The following is an 18,173-nucleotide window of genomic DNA, read 5'->3' as shown; positions in this document are numbered from 1 at the left end:
GTCGCGCTCGAGCATTTCGAGGTACTCGCCGTCGCGGCGCTCCTCGGCCACCCTGATCTTGCGCCAGTGCTCGAGGTACGCCTGCTCCTGCGCCGGCGTCGCTCCCATCCAGACCGGCGGCGCGCGTACCCACTCGCGCACTACTCCCGTTCAGGAGTAGCGCTCGATGCGGGACGGCGGGGCCACCGACGGCACCACGCTATCACCTGCGCCATTGCCGCCTCGTATCGAGCCTCCTCTTCCACCGCCTCCGCCCTGCGCCGCTCATCCTCCTCGCTCTCCCGGCAGACGGCCGCAAGGGCCGCCTGGTCCTCCTCGCGGACGACGAGCGCCGGTGGCGGCGATCTCTTGTCGACCTCGCGCACGCCCCGTCGCCTCGCCTCCTCGTGATCGAAGGCGAACCAACTCGCCCAGTTGGGCGAGTCGGTTGCGTAGGTGGGGTCACGACGCTGCTCCGGCGTTAGCAGCGCCCGCCGGCGCCGCACCTCCTCCGCGTGAGCACGAGCCGACCGCGGCGGCGCCGGCACTGGGATCCTATCTGGATCCAGATGCCAGTCGTGCGGCAGCGTCACGTCGGGATACGGCAGAGGCTGACGGTGCTGCCAGTGCCACTCCGCCTGGTGCACTGGCACGTTCACGCGCTGCCTCTGCCGGCGAGACGCCGGCGCCGAAGGAAAGGGGTGGCGGGGGACTTGCCCTTGGCCTTGCTACCGCTGGCGCCGGATAAGAGGCCCATCTCGCTGTGGTTGTGGTGGCTAGGGTTTACCGGCGACGAGGGAGCAAAGGATGGCGGATGTGGACGGCGAGTTTGGATGAGGACGGCCCCGCCGCACGGCCGGCTTAAAAAAGGACGAGCGTCGTCGCTGACGCGTGGGTCCGTCGTCATAAATTAAGCTGACCGCGTGGGCAGCGGGTAGTTGGACGACCGTCATGTGGGGACGCGGCGGACAGCGGGAAGGCGCGCGAAGCGTCCGTTCGACGTCCGCACCGACGCATTTGGGACGCAAATTTGGGCCGCAAATGCGCCGGCGCGGATGCGACGCGGATGTGATTTGGGTTTGGGTCGGCGCGTTGGGCCGTCACTTTTGTCTACGCTGACCCAAACGAACACAGGCGGATGAAATGGGTCGGCCCTTTGGAGTTGCTCTTATATCTCACTTCTTACTTCTTAGGTACTGTAAGTAGTAAAACTAGTTGGCCCGAGAGTGGCGTTTTGGAACATGGGAGCGTGCGCTCCTGGTTTTAAAATATGTTTTAAACATATTTTGAAATGGCAAAAAAATTTCAAACAAAATTTGGTGTGTAAATCTCGATATTCTACATGCTCACAAAGTCGTTTCGCAAAAAACCGACAATTTATGGCCCTGTTTGGATCCTTAAGTTAGAGTTAGTTTTAGTTAGTTGGGGCTCAAATAACCCAAAAGGATTCAAACATGATGGGTTAGTTTGGGTTAGTTGTATCTAACCCACTCAAAAAACTAGCCCACACTAGAGGAGCTTATTTGGGTTAGTTTTCTTAGGCCCACTAAAAAAATAGTAAAAAAACTTACCCCTCCTGCACCAGATCCCTTCTTCCCACCCACCTTGCACGACTCCTCCCCATCGCGCCGCTCGCCCAAGCGCAGCGCCGCGCCACCGCAACCCCGGGAGCGCCCTCCTGCGGCCCCGCTCGCCCTCCTCGGGTTGCCGCTCGTGCCGCTCCCTCGTCACCGGCCGCCGCTCGCGCCTCTCTTTCCTCACCAGCCGTCGCTCGCCCTCCTCCGGTCGCCGCTCACCCTCCTCCGGCCGCCGCTCGCCCTCCTCCTTGCTCAGGTGCTCTGGTTGCTCTGGCTGCTAGATGGCCAATCTATTTCATGAATTTCTGTAATTTCGTTAATGTGCTCTGGTTGCTAGATGGCCAATCTATTTCATGAATTTCCTGAAGAAGGAAGACTATTATACATGCAATGTTGAGTGTGCTTTGTGCTATTGTTTAGATTCAGGTGGTGAAGGAAAGCAAACCTTCATGCTTATTATTGTCCTAATTAAGTGACTTGTGATGCTTGGATTTTATAGGATACTTTGTACCTCAATTCCTTTTGCTGCGTTTCGTATTCTACTATCATTGCTAAACGGTTGCAATACAGGCATGTGAACAAAGGTGGGGACTGAGGTTGTTCTTTGTTATTTCTATTTACTTACATTGCTTTGCCTAAAATGAAAGTACTCATGTCCTGTGTATCACAATCGTTGTTATAAAATGCTTATGTAAAAGTGGAACCGCATGCTTGTCTGGCGACTTGTATATTTGAGTGGGACATCTCATTTGTATGAACAAAATAAAATTTATCATGTTTTGGACCCTTGATTTGTAAAGATCGTTTGTTTATGTCAATTGTGAGTGGGAGGAGGCCACACAAGAGCCGGCCACACCAAATCCGGCAGGAAATAGGGTCTAGAGTAGTCAAATGATTGAGAAAGAGTATTTATTTTCAATCTAATTCAAACATCTCTTTGGTTTGAGTTAGTTCAGGGTTAGAATCTAACTCTAACCTCTAACTGAGTTAGAGTATGCAAACAGGGCCTATGTGTCGCGTGTGAAAATGAAAAAATCTGGTGTTAAAAAACGCTTTTCACAAGACATCTTTTTGTCTTTTTTGCATAAGCCACAAAAAATGGCGGTTTTTTTCGAAACTTGGCGTACACATATATAATATCAAGATGTATGCATCAAATTTTTATTTGAAATTTTTTCACACTTTAAAATATACTTTTCGCGGGCAGGAGCGTGCGCTCTGGGGAGCACCAACGGATTTCCGCAGTTGGCCCGTTCTTCATTTTGAGAAAGTTGCCATGGCTTTTGTGACATTCCTGAAAGGGAAATAACGGGGGTGCAATGTTAGCATTTTCGGCCGCCCACGTGAATTTCGGGCTTTCAGTGATGCCAATACATGCACCTTGGATGGGAATGTGAACATTTTGCCATGCTACTTTTGACATATGGGATGGGATCTCAAAGAGGAAAGGACGCCCTTTTGCCAAGAGTTGAATTTTGTTGTTGTTCTTTTTTTCAGGCAACACATGTCTCAATCGTAAAATAAAAAGTAAGGTTCAAACCACACAGATGTCGACCTGACAAACTGAAATGACAACAGAACCCTACCAATAGCCAAAAAATGCAATCAAAAAGAAAATTACAATCAAGATTGAAGAACCCCTTCAGTTTGATGCCAATAACCGTCACCTGACTCCGGCACCACTACAACAGCCACAAAAAATGGGACAAAAAAGAACTCCTTACCCGAGCCCGACGCGGCTCCATCATCGACATGCAGTTATTCAGACCTCCAAATTAGCTCGTCAAAGATGAAGCCATTATCGTTGAAAACAATTTGGCGGGGGCAACACCCCTGACACCATCAAACTTCAGATCTAACACCACCGCGCGACAACATCAGAGGAGGAAACCCGACCCGCCAGTCTTTAACCACGAATCCACCGTCTTTCAGTTGCCGCCAACCTAGATCACTGTCGGCACCCGCTCCTAAACAACCTCTCGTGCTCCGTGTTGCCGCTAGCGAACATCGTCGTGGCGGCGGAGTCCGAGGACGCAAGTCCACCACAAGGATGTCATCGACGCCACACCACCTGCGGTTGAGCAGACTAGTTTCCAAACCCATCATCGACCATAGAGCAAAACGCCTTGTCGAGGAAGGATCTCGAGCTTCTTTATACAATGCATCCATTGTCGTCACCTAAGCAAGATGTCAAATGACCAAAAATCTAAGCTGCAAGGGCCCTAAAACCTAAGCTACACGATCCACACACGTGGGATTCGCCACCCCCCCTCCTCACCACTGACAACTGAGAGGACGACGTCGAAGGCTAGTCTCTGTTGGTGGGATCGCCTTTTTTCTCAAGAAGAAAGAAAACCGGAATAAGCAATGAATCTCGAGTGCAAAAAAAAATGTTGTTCAACTAGCAATGTGGCCCTCGAAAGTGTAAGGGCTCGCCTGTAGAGTATTCAACTCATCCGAAAAGTAAAATTATGATTTCAGAGATACTGAAAATATGGAGTTCTACAGAATAAAGTTTATAGTCACTTTAAATATCATTTTAAGTAGATATTACCCACGGTAAATATTTTGAATCATTATGACTTATGCATGAATGATTATTATAAAATATCACATATGAGGGACCTTTTGTGCTTTGTTAATTAATAGAGAATTACCGAGAGGTTTCCCTCGCGGTTTCAGGCGTCCAAAAAATATATTATGAAATATTGAAAATTATCATGTCAGCGCATTCTACAACACCGTCTAGTTGAAGCACGTAGTGGTATTTCAATCTACTTTTATGCTCTTCCTTCTATTCACCGCTATTTGATTAAGATGTTCATAACTCTCACTTACATGTATTTGTTCTGTCATGTAACATGACTAACGACTAAGTTACTTGGGTGTAGCATGGCTATGTGGCTCAGATGTCACGTAGTATAAACAATTTATTTCATCACTAGTTTACTACTCCCTACAATCTATATTGATTGTCGTTGATTTAGTAGAAGGGGTACATATTTTGAACCAAATAATCTTTTATGGCTACGTCACCACCAATTCCGCTCAGTTGGTCATCAGTACTCTTTAGTGTCATCGTCATAGTCCTTTAAATAGTAAACAATTACTATATAGACAACACAAAAATGTACTCGTATTTGAATACATGAACTCATATCCAAAGGATATTTTTCTGAAAGTTTAGACCCAAAGAAAATTCTCCTTTCAATTAAGGCTTATCAATGTTGAACATTCTCAAGTGGAAACCTCCTAAGAATAAATATGGCACATATTGTTTTAAAGTCCCCTTAACTAATTAGTTTTTATATTATGTTGTTGATATATAATACACACCCTTATTGGTGGCTTCATCTCATCAGCTTCCAATATGTCAGGATTGATACTTCTACACTGAACTCATCATTCTACCCAATTACCGATCGATAAACCTCCAAGGCTCCAACTATATGTTCGTCTTCTACTTGATCTCTCTTTGTCATTGTTGACTCCAAGTACACAAGTAGGTTATGGATAGTTGTGGCGTCTAACTAAAATCAAACTGCAAAAACACCACTTATATTCAAATGGGCCTTTTGAGAGTGATTTGTAAGATCATAAGGATCACTTAACATTGAAAATATGAGTATTATTTTGTTCAGCCGTGGGAGCCCGCGATCCAGCCTTCTTGCACAATAAACTCCTCCGTCTTTTAGCTGGTGTGTTGCTTTGGGCACAAAAAAAATATTGGAAAAAGCTTATGTTGTGGTAATTTTGACTGGAGCAAATAATTTACTTTATTTCTTTCTTCGTTCCTTACATAAGACAACGAAGAACATAATATTGCCAATGTGTAGAAAATTGTACGTAGATCCTGACTAAAATGGGTTAGGGAAGTTAGTTGTTCTAGATTTTGAAAGTACACCTCATGCATAGTAACAATGTTACATGTTTGTTTCATTTCAGGTACTTTAACCCATATCAATTTTAGAGGATGTTCCATAATAAAAGTAAGTCGTAGATACAATTTTTGCGTGTATCTTTTAATTTTGAACCCATCAGTACACATGGCTAGATGGATTTCATGCTTGTAAATCAACCTGCATTTAGGTTCTACACAAAAAAGTGTTTTGTTGTTGTTTTGCAAACGAACTAGCATAAGGTTTTTAATGAGGCACAATAATACTTTCACAAACCCTAGTTACTGGAAATGTACCAGGATAGCTAAGTATAGCATGCATCAAAATTAAATTCCTTTAATTTGAAATTGAAGGAATTCCAAAGCCTCGAAATTAATTAAAAGGGAGAACCCTAATAAAAAGTCCAAAACAAAATAATCCAAAATGCATGAGCTCATATAATTTACATGGATCCCACCCTATTTTCTGGGATTATTAAAGAATATTCTTTGGATATTGGAATTAATCCATAGGTATTTGAAGTTGGTATACATTCATAGAAAATACAAAATATAAACAAAAAAAATCTTGAAATATGTATTATGCACTTGGAAAGGTTCATTTCTTCCAGACATCCTACCACCCAGGGTAGTTACTCCACATGTCCCATATATCATGTGGTAGTATATATACTACTTTATCATCCTAAAAATTATCATATACTATATCTAAGGTGTTTCATAGCAACTTATATGAAAAATTGCATGTGAGTCCATAATTTTTCATAAATTTTGAAAATACCTTCATATATGTACGTATAAAACAATATACTAAAAAAATAGTACATACTACCTAAAAAGTAGGATATATATACTACGATATATTCTTATATACTACATACTACACATAAATACTTTCGGTTCTGATAGATACTATACACAACATACAAAAACTAACGTGAGGGTAACTACCACTGGTGGTAGGAAACATTTATCCTATACATGGCCTGGCCCAGCTCGTCCTGGAGGGCCATGGTCGTCTTCTTCCTATCGATAGGAGGATGAGAAGGCACGTGTGTGATGCGTGCGGCCGACCAGCGCTACATCCTGCTTCCGTCAACGTTGGAGGATGGATTAGGATGCTACACAACCCTGTGGAACTCTCTCTCTCTCTCTCTCTCTCTCTCTCTCTCTCTCTCGGTTACTCCCCTACCCATCTCGGTCTCTAACTTCCTAGCAAGATCCAGCAAATCTTGTTACACTTGGGGTTGTATGGAACGCTAGACGGTTGTTGTTTTTCGGGAGCATCCAAGTCGTGTGATTGTGCCCCGGGCTCGTTTATAAAGGTTGGAGCTCGCCCCAAGAGCTACCCCTGGTGGAAGATAACTTAAAGATTCGTTGTTTGAGGTTCTCGGAGAAGAAGGTGAGACATTCATTGGCGTGGGAGAATTCTTTGTTCCCACCTCCCCGACGAAGATTAGCACACCTCCAAGTGTGTGAACTTCGGATTACATCACTGTCTTCACCACTTTTGGTTGTCTCTTAACCCCAACTTTATTTTTTGTTATTACTTGCTTGTGTATTGCCTTTTGCGTACCCTGCTAGCTTGTTGTAACACATCATATAGGGTTGTACTACCTAGTTGCATTTCTAGTGAACTTATATTCTCATGTTAGTCTCCAAAAGCAACTAAGAAAAGAATTTAATCTGGTAGTCACCTATTTACCCCCCCTTCTAGTTGATATTTATGACATCTTTGATCCTTCAATTGGTATTAGCGCAAGATCTCTCTCTTGTTGTTTAACTTCACCTCTATAGAGAGCAAAGATGCCCGAAGAGAATGTCGAACTCGAGTTGAAAATTTTGGAGTTAGAAAGGAAGCATGATGTACTTGATCAAAGGACATCAAGCCAACCACCGCGCCGAACACTGTCTGTAATGAGATTGATAAGGAAGCCTACACTCAACTAAGGCATCTCTACCATGTACTTCCACACGACACTCATGTTATTGATATAGCCCTCCACCTACTCTTGCTTCTAAGAATTATGTTTGTTGGGAAGTCTTGATGAGTTATCATCTTTATGGTGCCAATTATGGGCTTTGGGAAATAATCATGGGTGGTTACTCCCCTGTGGATCGTTCTAATCAACTCCCTGGAAACAAGGGCTAGGCAATTTAACTTTCTTGCTCTGTATATGATTACTAAGAGTGTTGATCCGGTCATCTACAATCACATTCGCATCTACTCTACGATACCACAAAGGGGGCTTGGGGGTGCTCTCGAGAGATTGCACCAAGGTAACTCAAATCTCAAGACATCCAACCTTACCGTATTGAAGAGCAAGACAGATTTATTTGCTACGACGAACGGAGAAACACATATTATGTATATCTCCTCATATTTTTCACATGTTTTTCGAAAGAGACTTTGAACGAGAAAATGTATGATAATAAGGATGGACAGTGATTAGGAGGGGTGTTGAGAATTACTATTTAAGATGATTCATGCATGTACTAACCACTCGCGGTTTCTTACTCACACCTCTCCTGTCATGCCTCTGTATTCTAAAACTAAATCCTAGTGCAACATTCCCGTCAAGCCATGTCACCCAAAAAAGAACAATTTTAAGATTATATCATGAATCAATCAAGTTCATTAACTGTTGGCGGTTCAACCTACAAACTGTCACGCCCCTTGGTAAAGAGATGATGAAAAGATGTCTCTACGGGGAAGACTCATCCGTTGGTGAAAAGGCGCCCCTTTGTGAAAACAACACATCCCTTGATATCTCCATGAAATGATGTCTTTTCATGAAAAATCGTATTAGAGAAAAATATATATGAAAAAACATAATAATGGTTAGATTAACACGTCACACAAAAAACATATTTTGTAACTTCCCAAAGGATGAGTTCAGTAACATTGCATTAACTGGGCTAGAAAACTAGCATATCAAAATTAAAATTTAATTTGTATATACATTTCAACAACATTTAAATTTGGCAACTCTATACTCCAAAAATAACAAAATGTTACATATAAATATTTTAAGTAAACTCATTAAAACTACTCCATCCGTTCACAAGTGTAAGATGTTCTAACTTTTCTTCCTGAATCGGATGTATATATTTTATTCAATGTGTTTGTTCACTCATTTTCAGTCCATTTGCAGTCCATACTGAGATATCCAAAACACCATATATTCGTGATGGAGGGAGTATATAATAACCCAGTTAATATATACTAGCATACATCTATTGTTACACAGCCTTTGGGAGGGTATAAAACTATAAATACCCACATCAACGAATAGAACAAACAACGGTTCACTATTACCCCCTTCATTCATGAATATAAGATGTTTGGATATTTGAATACACACTAGATATATACTGAAATGAATGAACAAACACAACAAAATCCGTCCATGTACATTCGGTTCACAAAAAAGATTACTCCCTTCGATCCGTATTTAATCGTCGCTGATTTACTAAAAAGTTGTAGTAGTACTAAACCGTGAACGGAGGAGTACCTTTTCATTCAACGTTTGTTTTTACATAAAAAACAAGGCAGAACACACGATACGTGCAGGGGGGTAAACGGTGCTAAGGTGCCACGGCGGACCTGTAGCGAGTGAAAACAGATCATGTTTATCTACTCAAAAAAAGCACTCTCAAAGCTGAGACGAAGCTGGAGTAGAAAAGAAGAGGCTCGTCTGGAATCAGCGCCAACTCTCCCCGATCTCGCACCGGCCACCGTCGCGCTGGCGCCGCTGCATAGCTCGGGCCGCGCCGCGCGCGTGCGTGTAGCATTGATCGCGGCGCAGCCCATGGAAGGAACGATCCGGGCCTTTGCAACGGGAAACCACGTCACCACCGCGCCGTGGTCACCGCCCTCCCGGCACAGTCACAGCTCACAGGCACCAGCAGTACCACGCACGCACCCACGTACAGGGCGACGCTGTCCCGCGGGGTCACTCGCGGCCGTGGGGATGCGCCGTGGTCCCGCGCTGGCTCGTCTCGTCCCGTGCGGAGCCAAAAGGGAGCGGCCGAGAAAAGGCGCGGCAGGTGCCCCGCTTTCCCCCCCTCGCCGGCCAGTGGATCTTCCAGCCCAGACACGCAGGCCGGGAAAAGGATAGGAAAGCGGGCTCCCTCCCTCCCCTCCGTAGACCAGCTGTGGAATATTTCTCAAAGGAAAAGAAAAATGTGGAATCTAATTGACTGTAGCCAATTCTTCTTCCTTTTTTTTTTGCAGGGTAGCCAATTCTTCAGCGCTTGGTGAATGTGCTTTGGATCCAATATTACGTTTATAATAGCTTATTATTATTATTTTTGGCTGGGATTTCGGCAGTGAGAACATATGCCACCCTCCCTCTCCTATGTTAAGTTTCGAGATAAATAAAAGCGAAATCGTTTCCTCACCTATCCTTCAGTTAGCGCAAGCTCTCCCCTTCAACCTTCGTTGACGAGTTCATGGATTCGCCGCCTTCCCTCGCTTCGACGACCGGCGGGTAGGGGAATTCTTGTGCCTCCACTTTCATTAGTAGTTTAGGTTAGGGTTTTCAATCCTTGCAGGTGCTGTTTTTGGTGGATGGCGCCGCCTATTCTTCTCTGAATTCATCTTTCAGGATCCGATCCTCCTTGAGATACGGTGTCAGATGCTACACATCAATTCGAGGCTTCAATGGCGATGACTGCAGTTTCAGGCCGCTGGTCCTTAGTGACACAATTCCCTCGCTGTCATCGAGCTCTGATAAGAAAGCGACGACGATGGCTAGTTCTTTATTTTGTTTGAGGTGCTTTGTATTTTCATGAACCTTTATAAATGATTTGAATCTTTTTCGCAAAAATATTATTTTTAGATAAAATCTGTCATACGGTAAACTCTTCTGCATACATTGAACTCTTCTGGAAAACGATAGGAAAGCAGGCTCCCAACCCTTCGTTGATCAGCTATGGAATATATTTCTCAAAGGAAAAAAATGTGGAAGACTGTAACCAATTTTCTTTGCATGGTAATACATGTTTTTATATCATAAGGATCAAAATACAAGTCACATAAGGACCGACATAACAAAACTGAAAAGATAGCATAACATCTCTGAGCTTGACACCAACGCCCGTCACCTGTCTCCAGCACCACCACTGCAACCACCGAAGAAAGAATGACGGATCACCTCCTCACCTCCATCGCTGATATGCAGCTTTGCGGACCTCCAATGTGGCTCACCAAAGTGAAGCCCTTGCCGTTGAACGAATCAGACCGGGGCAACACTCCGGACACGCCATCAAACTTCAGATCTGACACCCCACCATGACTAAGACGCCGAAGAGGGAAACCATACCTGTCATCCACGAACCCCGAATCCCGCACACGTTCCGTTTTTCAAATGTCGTCGATGCAAACCACAATCTGCATCCACTCCTGGACTGTAACCAATTCTAATACTTTTTATTTTTTTTGCGGGTGAGAATTCTAATTCACTCGCTGAATGTGCTTTTGGATCTTATGTTAGAGTTTTATAAGTTTTTGTTTTAGTGTGAGATTTTGGCAGTGGGAATATATGCCACCCTCCCTCTCATACGTTAATTTTCGAGGGGATAAACCAGTGGTACAGTAAACTATTCTTGTACAGTATACTGTAAAAAAGCCGCAAAGGTACATAGAAAGTACACAAAGGTACGCCTACACTTGGCAACCGTAGCGCTACCCTCTGCCGAAATACTCTACTAGTAGTACTCTGCTGGAAGAGAAAAATAATAATTAAAATTGGTTCCTCCCTCCGTCCCCCGTCCACCTCCCCTCTCCGATCTAATCATTATTTAATCCTTTTCCAGTCTCACATGAGCACTTGCCCCCAGCCCCAACCCCCACCTCCACCCCTCTCCGATCCCCCAACCACCGCCACCACCGCCTCCGATCCCATCCCCACCCCCCTCCTCCTCCTCCCCCGCCTCCGGCATGAGCGGGGCGGCGGAGGAGGCGGACTCGCCGCCGACGCACATGTCCGAGGACTCCTCCCCGGGCTCCTCCTCCTCCTCCGGCGGCAGGCGGACGCCGGATCTGAGGGGCGGCGACAACGGCGGCGGCCCGCGCTCCTCCTCCTCGGCCCCGCCCGACCAGGTCCTGGACAACGTGCTGGAGAGCGTGCTGGAGTTCCTCACGGCGGCCCGCGACCGCAACGCCGCCTCGCTCGTCTGCCGCTCCTGGTACCGCGCCGAGGCGCAGACGCGCCGCGAGCTCTTCATCGGCAACTGCTACGCCGTCGACCCGCGCCGCGCCGTCCAGCGCTTCCGCGCCGTCGCCGCCGTCGTGCTCAAGGGCAAGCCGCGCTTCGCCGACTTCAGCCTCCTCCCCGACGGCTGGGGCGCCAACGTCAAGCCCTGGCTCGAGGCGCTCGGCCCCGCCTACCCGTGCCTCGAGCGCATCTGCCTCAAGCGCATGACCGTCACCGACGACGACCTCGGCCTCGTCGCGCGCTCCTTCCCGGGCTTCAAGGAGCTCTCCCTCGTCTGCTGCGACGGCTTCAGCACCCTCGGCCTCGCCGTCATCGCCGAGCGTTGCCGGTACTTATGTCCCAGCCAAACTCCCTTTTTGTCTTGCATAGCTTGCTGTCGACGCATTCCCGTTGACTTCGGGTTGACGCTGCGATTGGGATTGAAAGCTGCTGGAGGTTTGAATCTTTGCAGCCTTCTCGCTCTCGCGGCCGCGCGGTTCTCTAGTTCTATGCACGTGTGGTGTGCCATTCTTTAGCTTGTTGTCCAATGTTTTGCTGCTAGATTTCCCCAGCATATTTTTTGGGTTGACGGCCCCATGAATGAACTCAAAATATATCTTGACGTGCTAAGTTTGATACGTATTCGTACCAATGATGCTTGCGCTTGTGGTTTATTCCACTGACTCAAGGCGTTAAAACATAATCCTTTATTTCGTTAGTGCCCGTTGACGAGAAAATTAAATCCTGGGTAGGGAATATCGCAGTTCATATATTTAGTACTACCTGAAACTTTTAATGGGTCCTTGTTAGCAAACTCCCTCTGTCTGTAATACTACCTCCGTTTCAGTTTATAAGTCCTACGCGTATACCTAGGTTGCCAATTTTATCACCTTAATATAAACTATATAACACAAAAACTATACGGTTTGAAAATAGAGCATCTGAAGTTTATATTGGTATATTTTTTGTAATATATGACTTGTATTAAGTTGGTCAAATTAACGACCTAGGGGCACGCGCACGCCCTGTAAACTGAGAGAGAGGTAGTAGACAATTTGGTAGTATTCCGTTGCATTTGTGGCAATCCAGTTTGTACTCCCTCCTTCCAAATATGTAGAGCCCATCAAATTTTTAGCCTAACTTTTGTCCACTTATTTGACCAACATAATATGAGTTATATGTCACTGAAAGTATGTCATTTAATTCGTATCCGAAAGTTTAGTGGTATAATATTCGGGGCATACAACTTGTATTTTCTTACTCAAATTCATGGTCAAAGTTAGGCTCAAAGTTTGATGGCTGCCTTACATATTTGGAAAGAGGGGGTAGCTTAATGCTTATCTACTTCAGCAGCTCCCAGACTTGGAAGTCTCCAGACTCCAGATGTGCTTGTTTCTCTTGCTTGGCTTCAGTTTATAAAGGAGTGGAGTCGAGTGTGGCATCTAATCGACTGATGTACTTAATACTTGTGTAGGCACCTGAGGGTTCTGGATCTGATCGAGGACTATGTGGATCAGGAGGACGAAGCAGTGGACTGGATCTCCAAGTTCCCAGTGTCAAACACATCCCTAGAATCCCTCATGTTTGACTGCGTTGCTGTCCCATTCAACTTTGAGGCCCTAGAGGCCCTTGTGGCACGCTCACCCTCTCTTCGCCGGCTGCGTGTGAACCACTACGTTTCGGTGGAGCAGCTACGCCGTCTCATGGCACGGGCTCCGCAGCTCACACACCTTGGCACTGGGGCCTTTCGTCCTGAGGCTCCACAAGGTGGAGGCATGTCGGTGTCTGAACTCGCACCCTCTTTTGCAGCCTCAACGTCTATAGTCTGCCTCTCTGGGTTTCAGGAGGTCAACCCTGAATACCTTCCAGCAATCTACCCAGTGTGTGGTAATCTCACCTCCCTTAACGTTAGCTTCGCGAGCCTAACTGCTGAGGATCTGACACCAGTCATTCGCCAATGCCACAAACTTCAGACATTCTGGGTAGGTCCATACTCTTATTTGTTTTACCATGGTAGTCTAATTCATGTTACTTTTTCTTTTCATTTGTACTAAATTGCATCTGGTTTAGGTTCTTGATACTGTGGGTGATGAAGGCCTCAGGGCTGTGGCTGAGACATGCTCTGATCTTCGTGAGCTGCGAGTATTTCCGCTGGATGCCACCGAAGACTCTGATGGGTCTGTGTCAGATGTTGGGCTTCAGGCTATATCCGAAGGTTGCCGAAAGCTTGAATCCATACTTTACTTTTGCCAGCGGATGACAAATGCTGCGGTCGTAGCTATGTCCAATAACTGCCCTGACCTTGTGGTATTCCGTCTTTGCATCATGGGTCGCCACCGCCCTGATCGTATTACTGGGGAGCCCATGGATGACGGCTTCGGCGCGATAGTGAAGAACTGCAAGAAACTTACTAGGCTCTCAGTCTCTGGCCTGCTCACTGATACGGCATTTGCATACATTGGGCAATATGGCAAACTAATAAAGACTTTGTCTCTTGCCTTCTCGGGGAACAGTGACCTGTCGCTTCAGTTTTTGTTCGAGGGATGCACTCGGTTACAGAAGCTTGAGGTCAGAGATAGCCCATTCAGTGATAGGGGACTGCTTTGTGGTTTGGATTATTTCTACAACATGAGGTTCCTGTGGATGAATTCATGCAGGCTAACCATGAGGGGTTGTAGAGAGGTAGCTCAGCGGATGCCTAACTTGGTTGTTGAAGTAATGGAGGAGCAAAATGAGGATAAGGTGGAAACAGAGACTGTTGATAAGTTGTACCTGTACCGCTCACTAGCAGGGCCAAGGGGTGATGCACCGCCATTGGTGAAAATTTTGTAGTCATCGCTTATTTTGTGGGAGTTTGGTGGTGATCCGAAGCAGAACTTTTCTTGTCCTACTGGACCTGCTCATCCTTGTTCTGTTATTCCTGAACGAGAGCTGGTCGTTTTGTGTTCTTGATCAAGTTAACTGGAGCCAGTGGACGGAAGTTTCCTGTGGAGGGTTTTCATGATTCCACAGGACGCAACAATGTATTATTCACTGGACCGAAGGAGCACCGGCATTGCTTACGCCTCACGAATTCACAATTGTTCTCATGATGAGGCGGCATTTGCTGTTGAAGCAGTTTGGGTACCTCACTACATGTGTATCATCTTGATCAGCATCTGCTATGCCGGGAGCAGTTGAAGACAAGGGAATCAGATTCCGGCCTCGCGTCGATCCCAGTATTGCAGCACAGATGAGCAGGGGCTGATTGCACTCAAGAGTCCAGTTAGCGCTTCTGTTTCATCCATCCAGACAGAGGAGTGGGCATGCCAATGTGAATTCCACTCTGCTACCATCCATGTACTTGTGCTTAGAAGATGACTATGGTAAAAGAAAGCCTCCCCTTTGTTTGTACTTTGTAGCCTCCCTCGAGACATTGTTGTTTTTGTAGACCCTCCCCCTTGTAGGCCATTATTATTATTATCTCTTGTTACATTCAACTTTGCCTCGCCTTTATTATGATGAGAACTACCCAAGGAGTTGAAACTCTATTATCAGCAAATTTTGTTCTTTCATCCTACTACTACCACAACTATCATGCTGCTTGCCAACTGTCATAGCCACCCCTCATTGTTGCCACTACTAACATAACATGGCTCTTGCCTAGAGCACCGGCATCTTTGCTGCAATGAGTGCCCAGGCAGGCCTTGTCAGTTGCCATTGGCATCATGAGGCCAGGCCCTACCAATGATTTGATCTTTTACATACATAGACACACAATCCCTTGTTAATTAGCGTCACATGTCCTGCCTGTGGCGCCCAACCTGGCACTTGCCATCTGCTCCCCTCATTTTTCCTCTGTCATCCCCCTGTCACCCGGCCGTTGTTTTCTCCCGGAGCCTGCCCTGTCGCCGCCCGCCACTGATAATCGGAATCTCATGGAGTCGCGAATGGTTTAAGATGCAAGCCTCACCTGCCCGGCGGTTGGCGGCATGTGCCGCTGCTCCCTGGGGCCGCTCGACGCATCTCGCGTCGCTTGTTGTTTACTTGCAGATTTGCCATACATTATGGGCGTCTGACTCGGTTCGGTGGCCTGGCCACCACTTCAACTCGGATCTGGATCGATCACGCTATTGTTTATGCCGCAAGCCCAGCTGGCCTGCCCTTGTTCGCTTGCGATCGACCGATCTGATGGAACCGAATCAGTCGGAATCAGGTGCCCAGCCGGCCAAAACGGCTTGGCCACCGACCGAACGATGGCCGAACGGGTGCTTTTGTGGCGTGGCGAGGGATGGGCGATCGGAATAGCGCGCCTACGCGGGCGGCTAGACGTTGTAGGAGTACGTCCGTCGCGGCGTGTGCGTGCGTGCTACTGCTGGCACGTCAACGTCGCCGTCTCCCTCCCTCGAAAGGTGATGGGATGGGAGCAGTGGGCGGCAGGGCAGGACGCGCGTAGGATCCGGGCTTTCGAATCTGATGAGGTCTCGTCTTTTCTCACGGGGCCGGCCTTCAATGGCGCTGTGCCTGGCGTAGCGGTACGGCCAATGATGGCTTTTGACATCTATGGATGACGCCGGGTGTTGGACTGAGATCCATCAACGCGCCGTCCCTGAGGCCAACTCCACCGCACGATCTTTGGGACTGCTCCGCTTCACAAAAATCGGTTTCGCTTCACTAAATTCACTTTGAAGCAGTTTCATCTAAAAGTTATAGTACTACCAAAGAGAATGTTTGGCTGCCATCTAGCTCCATCTTTAAAAATGAGAAATTTGATGGAAAGAATCTATTTGATTGGTTGAGGGGAGGAAACGAAGGGGGTATCCACTTACTGGTGGCAGTGGTGGGTAATTTTCACCTAACTCCAGCTTCTAGAGTTTTTTGAAGCACCCCTTGAAGAGCTTCATAAAAAACTGGGAGTTGTATCCCAGATTCTAGTTTTTTTGCGGAGCGGCATATCGTGGAGCTACCCTGTTTGGCTTGTGTTTTCTGTAGCGGAGCTGAATTTTAAGGAGTAGAGCAGTCCCAAACAGGCTCTTAAATCTATACCCATTTTGTCCGGATTCTGTCCGTATGGGGTAGAAATAGAGAGAACAAACGTCGGACAGAGGCCGCACAAACTCGCTGCGCCCAACGCTGCTACCCTAAATCTATACCCATTTTGTTCGGATTTTGTCCGTATGGTGGGCCAGGTAGAGAAAAGGAGAGTGACATGTGGGGTCGAGGCAGATACAGACGGACGACGAGGACGCGAAGACGTCCGTTTTGGCCCCAATCCGAGAGCAACTTTGATCTGGAAATGGGGCAAAAGCGGACACAGACCGGACGAAACGTCCGTATGCTCCCATGCATTGGGTCGTTCGGTTTGTCCGTTTTACCCCAAACAGACACAAATTAACGATTTGGGGTAGAAATGGGTCACGCGCTGGAGTTGGCCTGAGAGCATCTCCAGTCGTTGGCCCCTCATGCCAACTCCATCGTGCGACCCCAAACGAACGTCCATTTTGTCCGGTTTCTGTCCGTTTGGGTAGGGCAATGGGGTCGTGTCTGGGTGTGTTCTGGGATGCGGTGGCCGTGCGCCCAGCGCGCGGCCACATCCATTTGCCCCATCCTGTCCGTCAGGGCTAAAAATACCCATATTTTCATCAAAACTAGTTTTCCAACCCAAAATATTTGTCTGAAAATTAAAATAGTTTTACAACCCAATTGAAATTGTCTTTAATAAAATAGTTTTACAACCAAATCAAAATTGTCTCGACTGAATATAAAATGGACCAATACATCTATTAGTTACCAATGTGATCCCACACGTGCTCAACCAAGTCATTTTAAAGATTCAAATGAGTGTGCCAATCATGCATCTCATGGTGGAATTGGGCAAATTGTTCAAATATGGCCGGGTCTTAGTGCAGGGGCTCAATATTTTCACCTTGATAATCAAATCCTTGGTCGAAGATACTCTCATCACGCTCGTCCTCGACGATCATGTTGTGCATGATCACACAAGCAGTCATCACCTTCCAAAGCTTCCTTTCACCCCATGACAGTGCAGGGTTTCGAACGATACCCCACTGGGATTGAAGCACACCAAAAGCACGTTCCACATCCTTTCTAACACTCTCTTGTATTTGGGCAAATCTGTTTCTCTTCTCACCTTGGGGTTTCGAGATTGTCTTCACAAAAGTTGACCACTGAGTATACCATCTGCTAGATAGTATCCCATGTTGTACTGGTGGTCGTTGATCTCAAAGTTGACAGGTGGGGAGTGGCCTTCTGCAAGCCTCGCGAAGACTGGAGAACGCTGCAGCACGTTGATATCATTGTGAGAACCTGCCATGCCGAAGAAAGAATGCCATATCCAAAGATCCTGCGATGCCACTTTTCTTATATGACAATGCACCCGTTGACATGCCCCTTGTACTGGCCCTGCCAAGCAAATGGACAGTTCTTCCACTCCCAGTGCATACAATCTATGCTGCCAAGTATGCCTGAAAAGCCTCTAGCTGCGTTGGTCGCCAACAATCTCTCTGTACCAGCGGCAGT

At 46.7% G+C, this 18,173-nt stretch overlaps 1 protein-coding gene across 1 annotated transcript; it reads left to right on the top strand.

The window, feature by feature from the left end:
• Positions 1-1,122: 1,122 nt before the first annotated feature.
• On the top strand, positions 1,123-15,133 carry LOC125518544 (transport inhibitor response 1-like protein). Its single transcript, XM_048683356.1, has 6 exons — positions 1,123-1,177; positions 1,565-1,812; positions 9,692-9,714; positions 11,299-12,003; positions 13,129-13,636; positions 13,725-15,133. The coding sequence occupies exons 1-6, from the start codon at positions 1,123-1,125 to the stop codon at positions 14,484-14,486; spliced, it is 2,301 nt and encodes a 766-aa protein (XP_048539313.1). The 3' UTR covers positions 14,487-15,133.
• Positions 15,134-18,173: the final 3,040 nt, after the last annotated feature.

This window comes from Triticum urartu, chromosome 7 (genome assembly GCF_003073215.2).
Source record: "Triticum urartu cultivar G1812 chromosome 7, Tu2.1, whole genome shotgun sequence".
NCBI classification, from domain to species: Eukaryota; Viridiplantae; Streptophyta; class Magnoliopsida; order Poales; family Poaceae; genus Triticum; species Triticum urartu.
The sequence above is the reverse complement of the archived record's forward strand: the minus strand, read 5'-3'. Positions and strand labels throughout refer to the sequence as shown.